Source organism: Dendropsophus ebraccatus, chromosome 10 (genome assembly GCF_027789765.1).
Source record: "Dendropsophus ebraccatus isolate aDenEbr1 chromosome 10, aDenEbr1.pat, whole genome shotgun sequence".
Classification (NCBI taxonomy): Eukaryota; Metazoa; Chordata; class Amphibia; order Anura; family Hylidae; genus Dendropsophus; species Dendropsophus ebraccatus.
The window spans coordinates 85,466,315-85,478,983 of record NC_091463.1 but is presented as its reverse complement, the minus strand read 5'-3'; the positions used below and the strand labels follow the sequence as shown (position 1 = coordinate 85,478,983).

At 41.9% G+C, this 12,669-nt stretch overlaps 1 protein-coding gene across 1 annotated transcript; it reads right to left on the bottom strand.

Moving 5' to 3' along the window:
• Positions 1-8,919: 8,919 nt before the first annotated feature.
• Positions 8,920-12,077, bottom strand: LOC138766257 (alpha-actinin-4-like). The gene is made up of 6 exons (XM_069943707.1): positions 11,931-12,077; positions 11,704-11,850; positions 10,177-10,257; positions 9,971-10,036; positions 9,686-9,844; positions 8,920-9,444 (listed from the first exon to the last, which is right to left on the bottom strand). Exons 1-6 carry the CDS (start codon positions 12,060-12,062, stop codon positions 9,286-9,288), a joined length of 744 nt encoding a protein of 247 aa, XP_069799808.1. The 5' UTR covers positions 12,063-12,077; the 3' UTR covers positions 8,920-9,285.
• Positions 12,078-12,669: the final 592 nt, after the last annotated feature.

Sequence of the window (12,669 nt, the reverse complement as noted above, 5' to 3'; positions counted from 1 at the left end):
TGAGTAGACAGGTCAGCACTCGTTCACCCTGGATCATCAGGTCATGTGATACAGCCTTAAGCAAAGAGCTGCCTCCTTCTGCAGCTGTAGATAAACTGGTATTTACTAGAGATGGGTGAACCATGAGAACACTCGGGCCGCATCCAACTTTTCCAGCCACTGGTAATCAAATATGGCACCAGAGTGTGCTTGAGGATCGCTCATCTCTAATATTTACACGATGGACAACTGCCCTGAGATTTATGGGTGGTGAGAGATGAGATGGAAAACGTGATTTATCTTTAAGGAACAGTGTGGATCACCTTTAGCGGGTGTGGTGGTTGGTTGGTGTCAGCTCAGGTGATCAGGTGATCATCAGATGATGTTAGTGTCGTGACGCCAGTGCTAGTCCAGCACACAGGTGTGATGTTGATACCTGCTTTTTGTTGTATGGCTGTCTGTGTTCCCCAAATAGTTGGTAACCTGCCGGGTTGTTGCGGGTCCCTTGGGCTCTTGTCACGGCAATCCTAAAGTCGCAACTGACCCACCCAGGCTATCGGTACCACCACCCACAGAAGGGGGAAAAAATAACCCAAGGAGTACAGTTGTGTGTACAGGTGCAGGTGCAGACAGAAGATGAAAGAGTCCTGTGCTTTAGTGTAAAAATATAACAGATTTACTGTAAGGCTTTTCAGTACAACTGTACACGTTTTACAGACGATAATCTTGACACACTGGAATGCTTGACCTTAAAGGGGTGCTCCAGCGTGGGGACTGGGGAGGAGGTGGCTGAAATAAAAGACGTCCACTTACCTCCCCGGTTCCAGCAGCAGGTCCCGCATCATGGCACTCCGGTGCCCGGCCGCTTCCTGGTGTCTGACGCCGCCTGAGACGCTACGTCTCAGGGCTGCTCAGCCACTCAGTGAAGGAGGCGGGATCCAGACGTCATCCAGGCATCAGACACCAGGAAGCGGCCGGGCACCGGAGTGCCATTATACGGGACCTGCCGCTGGAACAGGGAGGTAAGTGGACGTCTTTTATTTCAGCCACCTCCTCCCCGGTCTCCAAAAAAAAGTGCCCCCACACTGGAGCACCCCTTTTAATGCTTGGAGGAGGTGCTTGAGAGAAGTAAGAGAGGTAATTGTAGGGATGCTTGTAGAGTGAAGAGTAGAGCAGAGGAGAGAAGTTTGCCAGAGAAGCCCTAACCCAGTGTAGCTTTGTACTCTGATGGAACTTTAAGTAGATATATCTTGAGTGAAGTGATACTCGTACTCACGTATAGACACTGTCTGACCGCCTTCAGCACTCTGGTAGCATAGAACCCGTCTCAGTAGGGTAGTACAAGCCCCAGACGTGGTAATCTGGGTGTAGTTAGGTGTCCAAGTCTTCCCGGTAACTTGCGCTGCGCAGTAGGATACGTAGACCTTTATATACCGGTTGCTTTGTCCTGCTGAGGCTAGTTCTTATTTCGTTCAGGATACTGCCCTGCCCTCTGACATGTTCCTGGCATGGGTCAGGGAGTTCCTTGGTGACTACTCTCTCTGTTGTGTGCTTAGCACTGCATAGTAGATATAGTGGTAGTTATAGAAGAAGCCCTGATGTAGCTTCTGCAGGAACTGTTTGCTTTTGTCTCCTTCCTCTATGAGAATCTGGATAAGAGTAACTGTACTTCCTCCACCAGTAAAACAACAGGGGCCTGTAGTGTGCCTGCCTGTGGCAATGAGTATAACTAGTAGAAAAAAGAGAAATGATAGGTACAGAAGAAAAGGGCACCTCCTATTGGTCAGCATGGAATACATGGTAGACACAGTGGCGGTCTTTGGCACCAAGCACCCCAAGCGATTGCTTGGGGCCCCCAACATCCAGAGGGGCCCCCACGCCCCGCTCTTGTGCTCAAGACCGCTGGATAGGGCCGCTGCCCTGCTTGCTGCTGCCATCTGAACTGTAACTATGAGCACTCGTAATGAGCGCTCATAGTTACATGCAGCAGCACTGACAGAGCGGGAGACATTGGCTCCCTTCCTGTCAGTCACTCTTGTGGCTGCAGGAAGGGTTTTCCCTGCGGTCAGAAGTGGCAGCTTTGTCCTTGTGGTGCCGGCGCTCCAGTAACATCACTGGAGCATCGGCGTCACTACAAGGGGAGTGCGGTGTCTTGTGATCGCAGGGAAAACCCTTCCTGCGGCCACAAGAGTGAAGAGAAGAGGAGACGCCCGGACCCAGGTGAGTATAACACATATATAAAGTCTGTAGAACTCCACCATACAAGACACTACCTGTATTACTCTAATGTATGGGGAATAGGTACAAAGTGTGTGAAAAAAACTTTGGGTTCTAGTAGCAAGCTAAAGACCGATAGAGAAACAACTGAACCTCTGATATATTACAACATATAAATTTTATTAGTTAAAATCACATACATATAACGAAATAATCGATAAATAAATACACAATGAATCATGGCTGACAGAATAGTTAAAAATGACAAACATACAGTGAGGGGGCTGCTGCAGATGGACACTAGTAACTAAATAAATAAATAAATTAATAAATCAGTAAATGATTTAGGTAAAAAAGGTAGACTAGAGTGCTAAATACAGTACCTAGAAATCTATGTGTAGATGCTATATAATAAATACACCATAAAGGCGCAGTAGATAAATAAATGACACACGTGTGTCTCAATTAATGCAAAAATAAAGCAAAAATAGATAAATGAGTGAATAAATCAATAAATGTCATACCATAAATAGTAAAAATCAGAGTGTCCACCGGCGGCCCCCACCCCAACGCACGTTTCGGCGTAGCCTTTTTCAAGGGGTACCTATCAACTGGAGGGTCACACTATAAATACCCAAAGAGCCACTAGGAGAGCCAATCACCCGACTGCTCCGCACATGAAGTGCATTACATACAATCAGGCTACCTACTCATTACTGCTGCCGTTTCCGGATGCGACCGGCGTCCGCGCCGAGGGCGCGACATGATGACGCATACGGTCACATGATAATGTAATGCCTTGATGACGCGTGAATGCGTCGATCACGTGTGCAACGTGATGACGTGCAAACCCGGTAAGTCACGTGACGTACCTGTGTGACGCGGACGCACGCAGGTCACGTGTGTAGGAAATACAGTGTGCCTGCGCGCATGCGCCTCACACAGGAAAAAGGGAAAACAGAAACTACTGCCATCTACGGACCAAATAGGGATTATGCATTATAATGGATAAATGAATCAATCATACACAAAAAGGGCCATCTATGAATGCAATAAGGATATATGTACTAATGGACAGAATGCATTAAGGGAGAAATATATGTGGAAGTAAAACAAAAATGATGATTAAGAAAGAAATAAACACAAAATAATAAAAATAAATAAATATACAATACCCATATGAAATATAATACATGTGAACCATACATAACCTCACTGGCCATAATCAATATAGTAAGTATACATACAACATAACAACTAAAAATAAATAAATAATGACTAAATAAAAAGTATCCCTAATAGAAAACAGGCATGATTGTGAACCAAAAAAGACATGATTTAAAATTAAAATCCATATAAAATACACATATATATACACATAAGGTGAGTGAGATAAAAGTAAGATAAAAAATATATTGCATACCAAATGAAGCTGTGCGATAATAAAGAAAAAAAGTGATAAAGTGCAAGTGCAATAAAGTGCAACACGTGTACAATGCATAAATATAACACACCTACTGATACAGCGATGAAATAACATCACGTATCAGAGGGGTGATGTGAACCCGTGTGTACAAAAATATATATATATCTAAGTGATAATAGATGAAAAATAGATACATGATAGAGATAGACACTAGAGATATGTGTATATGAATATCATTCCATATATGGCCAGCGAGGTAAGAAAGTACGTTTTTAAGAAATGTATACACTATGTATGTTCCAAGAAATAATAATTAATAGTACTAATGAAAATAGAAATAAGAACAAATGTAAATAAATAAATATAGATAAAAGAGATGAAATTAAATATACATAGATAAATAAATAAATAAAGAAGAAAATGAAAATAAAATAAAATATAATAAAAATAATAATATAAATAATATAAATAATAATATATAGATATAAAAATAAATAAAAAAAATTATAAATAAATAAATAAAAATAAAAATTAATAAATAATAAATAAAAAATAATAAATAATAGATAATAAATAAATAACTAATAATGGATAATAAATAAAAATAAAAATAAATTAATATGGTCAAAATAACAATAAAGAAAAATCCCAACCGAAATGCAGACGTCCATAACAAACGAGATGTAGAAAAGATATATGAATACTCGAAAAAAGTCCATGTTAGAAAGTCATAACAAATGTATCCCAGGATGTAGATGAAAAGATGAGTGATGAAGCTTTGCGATGAGAAGACCGGGCATGGCAGGGAGAAGGGGACTCACAAATGGCAGATGTAACCAATATTAGATCTCTAAATCTAAAAGAATAAACCACAAAAATATAAATGATTAAAAGTAGAACATACAGTAAAACAATATAACAATACCTAAGTAACTATTAAGATAAAAATAAGGATAAAGATAAGACCCACACCCGGGCGCAGCGGTCAGAGAAAAGGTGCATAACTCAAAATTTCGTTCAGGCCATTTGGAAAGACAGTCCTGAGCCTCCAAATCCATCGGCTCTCACATTGAGCGAGGCGTTTTGCATAATTGCCTCCTCTCAGTCCCATCTGTATTCTATCGATGCCTCTTACTTTGAAACCCGTGGGGTCGCAATCATGGAAGCGCCAAAAGTGTTTTGCCACAGGTTTCAAACCCTCTGGACTCTCCGTGTCAGATGCTCGTGAGATGTCCCTCACGTGTTCGCGAACCCTCGTCTTTAACTCTCTGGTCGTGAGTCCAACATAAATTTTGTTACAGGGACATGTTGCATAGTACACCACCATCTTGGTTGTACATGTTATATGTTGGGTAATTTTGTAATTACATTCACCCGAGCTATCCAAAAAATCAGTTGCTCTCTCCATGTTAGGACAAGCGATGCAGTTGCCACAGGGAAAAAAACCCCATTGGGGACCCTTAGACCCAAATATCTTACCTGGGGGTTTTGCTTGATGTTCACTCTTCACTAAGATATCCCTGAGGCTCCTAGCTCTACGTGCTGTGATTGCTGGTTGAGGGGGTAAATAGGCACGAAGCATAGGATCTGCAAGTAGGACGGGCCAATGTTTAGCCAAACAGTGCCTCATACGCTCCCATTGACAATGATAATTGGTGAAAAATCTTACCACTGTATCTGACGGTTGGTGATTGGCTGGTGATAGGAGTGTGTGTCGAGGAGTGTTCTTAGCCCGTACATATGCTCGTTTTAAAGATCGATGACTATATCCCCGTATCACCATATTAATTTATTTTTATTTTTATTTATTATCCATTATTAGTTATTTATTTATTATCTATTATTTATTATTTTTTATTTATTATTTATTAATTTTTATTTTTATTTATTTATTTATAATTTTTTTTATTTATTTTTATATCTATATATTATTATTTATATTATTTATATTATTATTTTTATTATATTTTATTTTATTTTCATTTTCTTCTTTATTTATTTATTTATCTATGTATATTTAATTTCATCTCTTTTATCTATATTTATTTATTTACATTTGTTCTTATTTCTATTTTCATTAGTACTATTAATTATTATTTCTTGGAACATACATAGTGTATACATTTCTTAAAAACGTACTTTCTTACCTCGCTGGCCATATATGGAATGATATTCATATACACATATCTCTAGTGTCTATCTCTATCATGTATCTATTTTTCATCTATTATCACTTAGATATATATATATTTTTGTACACACGGGTTCACATCACCCCTCTGATACGTGATGTTATTTCATCGCTGTATCAGTAGGTGTGTTATATTTATGCATTGTACACGTGTTGCACTTTATTGCACTTGCACTTTATCACTTTTTTTCTTTATTATCGCACAGCTTCATTTGGTATGCAATATATTTTTTATCTTACTTTTATCTCACTCACCTTATGTGTATATATATGTGTATTTTATATGGATTTTAATTTTAAATCATGTCTTTTTTGGTTCACAATCATGCCTGTTTTCTATTAGGGATACTTTTTATTTAGTCATTATTTATTTATTTTTAGTTGTTATGTTGTATGTATACTTACTATATTGATTATGGCCAGTGAGGTTATGTATGGTTCACATGTATTATATTTCATATGGGTATTGTATATTTATTTATTTTTATTATTTTGTGTTTATTTCTTTCTTAATCATCATTTTTGTTTTACTTCCACATATATTTCTCCCTTAATGCATTCTGTCCATTAGTACATATATCCTTATTGCATTCATAGATGGCCCTTTTTGTGTATGATTGATTCATTTATCCATTATAATGCATAATCCCTATTTGGTCCGTAGATGGCAGTAGTTTCTGTTTTCCCTTTTTCCTGTGTGAGGCGCATGCGCGCAGGCACACTGTATTTCCTACACACGTGACCTGCGTGCGTCCGCGTCACACAGGTACGTCACGTGACTTACCGGGTTTGCACGTCATCACGTTGCACACGTGATCGACGCATTCACGCGTCATCAAGGCATTACATTATCATGTGACCGTATGCGTCATCATGTCGCGCCCTCGGCGCGGACGCCGGTCGCATCCGGAAACGGCAGCAGTAATGAGTAGGTAGCCTGATTGTATGTAATGCACTTCATGTGCGGAGCAGTCGGGTGATTGGCTCTCCTAGTGGCTCTTTGGGTATTTATAGTGTGACCCTCCAGTTGATAGGTACCCCTTGAAAAAGGCTACGCCGAAACGTGCGTTGGGGTGGGGGCCGCCGGTGGACACTCTGATTTTTACTATTTATGGTATGACATTTATTGATTTATTCACTCATTTATCTATTTTTGCTTTATTTTTGCATTAATTGAGACACACGTGTGTCATTTATTTATCTACTGCGCCTTTATGGTGTATTTATTATATAGCATCTACACATAGATTTCTAGGTACTGTATTTAGCACTCTAGTCTACCTTTTTTACCTAAATCATTTACTGATTTATTAATTTATTTATTTATTTAGTTACTAGTGTCCATCTGCAGCAGCCCCCTCACTGTATGTTTGTCATTTTTAACTATTCTGTCAGCCATGATTCATTGTGTATTTATTTATCGATTATTTCGTTATATGTATGTGATTTTAACTAATAAAATTTATATGTTGTAATATATCAGAGGTTCAGTTGTTTCTCTATCGGTCTCCAGGTGAGTATAAGTGTTTGTTTTATTGTGTTATATACTATATGGGAGTGGGAGCACACAGGGGCCTGTGTAACTGGGGGGGCGCACAGCGGGGGTCTATATAAATGGAGGGAGCACACAGGGGGGCTATATAACAGGGGGAGCACACAGGGGGGCTATATACTACTGGTGGGGCACACAGGGGGTCTATATACTACTGGGGGAACCACACAGGGGATTTATATACTACTGGAGGAGCACACAGGGGTCTATATCCAAGTGGGGAAGCACACAGGAGGTCTATATCCAAGTGGGGGAGTACACAGAGGGGCTAAATACCCCTGAGGGAGCACACAGGGGGCCTATATACTAGTGGGGGAGCACACAGGGGGTATATACAACTGGGGGCAGCACACAGGGGGTCTATATACAACTTGGGCAGCACACAGGAGGTCTATATATAACTGGGGGAACCCGCGGTTGTGCGAGGTATGAACAAGGGGGAGCGCAGACGGAGGTCACTGGAGGATCGAAGGTTGCATGAGGGACGGTAGCGGGATATCAGGTCAGAGATGTACGGAGGGGACAGGTTGTGGACGGCCTTGTACGTCATGGTCAACAGTTTAAAATGAATACGTTGGGCAATGGGGAGCCAGTGGAGGGATTGGCAGAGGGGAGAGGCAGAGGCAAAGCGAGGGGAAAGGTTGATTAGTCGGGCAGCAGAGTTTAGGATAGACTGGAGGGGAGCAAGGGAGTTAGCTGGAAGGCCAGAGAGGAGGATGTTACAGTAGTCCAAGCAGGAAATAATGAGAGCATGTACCAGCAGTTTTGTTGAGTCGGGTGAGAAAAGATCGGATTCTGGGACACAAGGGGTATATACTATTGGGGGCAGCACACAAGGAGTATATATTACTGGCCGTAGCGCACAAGGGGTATATACTACTGGGGGCAACACACAGCGGTCTATTGTTTTGGAACACGTGTCAAGGGGGGGGGGGCCCAGAAATGCCAAGACCGCCCCTGGGTAGACATAAAACATTAACCCATGACTTACTTCAGCTGTGCAATACATATAAGGATACAAAACACTGGCACCTAGTGGGGAAACTTAATACTGCATCCACCACTCAACCTGGGAGAAAAGAAAACTTTGAAAGGTGCACAGGAGAGAAAGAAACACCAGTGGTGGGACAGCACTCAGGGAGATGGGGTCAACTTTCAGGTATACAGCCCAAGCTCTTTTCTGGCACAGGGCACATAGTAAGCCCCCCACCCCCCTGTCATTTGTTCTGATCTAGCTGTTACTAGTTACAGATTTCCCTTGACAGGCAGTGGTTACCAGATTGCAAAGTAGTAATACATGTAGTGGGCAAGACACAAACTGAGGATAGGGTGGTGCCGTTTTTCAAGTAAGTAGCTGTGCTTTTTCTAATCCTGGATAAACCCTTTAAGAAGTCATTGGTAGACGAACAAATATGCTTGGAATCAGATGGAAGAAAAGTGCTTTTGGGTCCAGATTTGGCTACCTCCCGAACGGTTCCCTTACGAACAGACAGAGTTTATAAGTTCTAAGAATTTAACCTATTGAATCAAAAAAACTACACAAAGTGAGACGACTTATGTTAAAATATTACATTTATTGTTCTGTACGGTGTTGTAGGAAGGACTAGGAATAGAGCGCTTTCATGATCTTATGAGAATATACAGAATACAAAATAGAGGGTGCATCCCAGGAATGGGTGACAGTCACCAAATGGTCATGCAGATCGTGATATGGAATAATGTTTTTTTGTGTGTTTTGTCCGTGAGACAGACAGGAACGAAGTGAGTGCTACGTGTAATGTGATTACTTCGCTCTCTTGACAGGAGGATGATAGCGAACCCATCTCCCCCTGACCATCTGGCGCTTCTCCCCTTCCGCAGCTGAGACATTAGTAGCTGATGGAGGGTGGTAGGGCAGTGTTGAGTTCATCCCCATCAAGCTCACAGGTCACTCTTGCCGTGCAATGCAGTAGAAAAGGTTGTGTAATCCAGTGCTCCAGGCACTGCATCGGGACCATGGTAGGGAGCCATATGAGAGATGCAAAACTCTGCGTGTTCTGGTGGAAGCTCTTGGCGTAGCTCTGCCGCTGTGATGAATTTCTGAAAAATCAATGAAGAGCATATATAGTAAGTGCAAAGTCTCCTCAAAAACATAAATAGATGCATCCAGACCCAAATCTACCAACCAGAGACAAAAACTGAATTTGCCCATAAAAACCACCTATCTCAATGAGCTCCAATTGGTTGCTATGGGCAATTCACTCCAGTTTTTACAGATTGATCGATTGATCTGATGCATAGAAGGAGGCAACACAACTGACTGGATATGTCAGACACTTACCTTATCTCCAGCAACGGCCTTAAAGGATGCAATAACTTTGTCAGCTGTCTCTTTAGACGTGGTCTCTTTAGACATGAAGTTAACAAATGCTTGGAATGTCACCATGCCCGAATTTTTGGGGTCAACACTGGCCATGATACGGTTAAATTTTGCATTACCCTGACATTTGATAAAAGGAAAAAAGCAATCAGGGAAGTGAAAGGAATAAAGTTCTAAACTATGATACTAAGTAATCACAAGTAAAAACTTTGGATATCACTTGAAAAACAGAGGTGAGAAGCATACCAAGCTGTATCCCATAGATATAAGGAGAGCTCGAAAGTCATCGGCATCCAGAGCAGAAATTCTCTTCTTTTCCAAAAAACAGTTATAAAACACAAACATAGGACAGAGAAAAAGAAACCGAGGATGTGAGAGGACAGATGAAGGAAAGAGGCCATAAAAACAAAGAGAGGGAGAAGAGAGAAAGCGGTAGAGAATTAGCTTGGTACCTGTTTGTCATTTTCCACATCATAGCCCAGACTGATGAGAGAAGCTTTGAATTCTTCAGGTCCCAGGGCACCCGTATGATCCTGTCATGAGTAGAATATGGCGTGGAGGGACATGAAGGCCCGAAGAGCAAGCGGTGGGTAGGAGACCGCGGCAATGAAATTGAGTGAAAGCCAATGGGTGGAAATCGTGGACAGTGGGAGAGAAACAAAACATTAAGTTACAAAATGCATATATTAGAGATGTATGGGTGTGGTGTCCCACCACTGGCATTTTGTGTCTCTCCTTTGCACCTCTCAAAAAAGCTTCTTACAACAGTTGGTGATGAAGTGCGCTCTAAGGTTTCACCACTAGATGTCAGTATTTATATGTGTGTTCCTATGTATTGCACAGCTAAGGAGGTTAATAGATTACTGTTTTATGTGTACCATGTGCTCTGCCAGTAACATGTCCGGGACAAGTTAGTTGAGTTTAGTCTGGTCTAGTTTGAGACAAATGTATACAGATGCAGCTAGAGACAACCAGTTCTTTTAGTATTCATACTATATCTACTATGCAGTGCTATGCCGTGAACCAGTCTAAAAAGTGCAAGGCAGTATCCTGAGACAAAAGAGAAACTATCCTGGATAGGACAAAGCTACCAAGAAGGTCTACGTATCCTATCAGTTCAGGTAACTGGAACACCCCCTGAAGCTTAGCTTCACCCAGATAACCACAACTGGGGCTTGTATCACCCTAGGAGGACGAGTCACTGTAGGGCACAAGGTGGTCAGACCTAAGTCTATACACAGGTACAAGTAAACTTCTCACTCTAAAGTATTCTCTAGAGTTCCGGCAGAGCACAGTACTACATTGGGTTGGGACTCCCTTGACAAACTCTTCTCCTCTACACTACACTACTCTACTTTACTTTTAACTCTTCAAGCTCCGCTACAACTACCTCTACTCTACTTCTTCAAGCATCTCCTCAGCACAAACGAGTTTAAGCACTAAAGTCCATGGATTTATGTATTTCTGCAAAAGTGTATTGTACTACCAAGAGACTGCACAGAAAAGCTTTTATATTTTTATATCACTGGGACTCAGTCATCCTTTCCTCCGCACCAGGACCTATACACACTAGCTGTACACCTTGGGTTATTTTTCCCTTTTCTGTGGGTGGTGGTACCAATAGTCCAGGTGGGTCAATTGCCACTCAGGACTACTGTGACAAGAGCCCAAGGGACCCATCACAACCCGGCAGGTTACTAACCATTTGGGGAATACCACAGACCGGCCGCACTAAATCAGGTACCAACATCACACCTGTGTGCTGGACTAGCAATGGCGTCATGACATTATCATCACTGACCGAGTAGTGCACAGCCGACCATCACAGAAGTGGTGTCACCAGTAACACCGTAGCACATCACCGATCGAATACCACATGGGGAGGGAGACAAAAAGGTCATGAAATGGCTACCTAACTAAAAAAAACTGGGTACTCGAACTTGCCCATGGATTTCTAGAACAAAATTTTTAGGCCTTACCTTGTCAAAGTGATTGAATGATGCTCTGAACTCATGCATTTTCTCCTTGCTGATTCCCTTGAAATTATGTGTTAATATCTGGTTCTCCACCTCAATTATGGTCCTTGCGATAGTGGTGAGCAGAAGTTCCCACTCTGCACGATTAAGCTGCAATGAATAACGTAACAGATTACAGACAGCCCAGGAAGCTACGTACACGAGAGCTGTTACATGGCGTGGGGTTTTACCTCCATGGTGTAGTTGGTGTGCTTGTTATCGAAGATCAGGGCTTCCTGGATGAGCTGATGCTGCTGCTCCAGCTTGTCTATGTTTGGCTTGTAGTTTATGACGCTCTGTTCATACTGCTTCTGGTGACTCATCTGATGTGCATTTCATTTAGCAATTCTACAAATCTCCATAAGTAATAACAAGACATAGGCACTAAATTGGGTGGTTCAGGTGGCCGCCCACAACCGTACAAACCGGTTTCATCCCATCTCACTGCAGCTGCACATCACTCGGGGGATGATCCTCCAGTAGGCCCTTATGTGCATCCTTGTTCATTAGATACATTAGAAAGGATTCCGGAACTCAACTCAATCTCATTTCATCATGTGCCTGGTATCCTGATATTATCCAGGATATGTGCTGCAGGTTACTTATGCTATGACACTGACACATAACCAGTGGCAGATTAACTTTACCATAGGCCCTGGGCTGTTCACCAAGCTTACCCCCCACCCTACTGTGACTATGGCAGCACTAGCCTGGTTCTCATACACACAGGATATTTTTTATTTTTTTTTGCAAATCATGGCAGCGGGCCCCCCCTTGTGGCGGGCCGAGTCGCAGCGGCGACCGCTGTGATCCTGGTGGTTACGCCACTGCTCAGGGCCCCAGGATACCTCCCAATGCGGTAATCCACAGCTGCACATAACGTTCTCTCCACAGTTATGTTCACACACAGTATTTCTGTCAGTCTTTTGG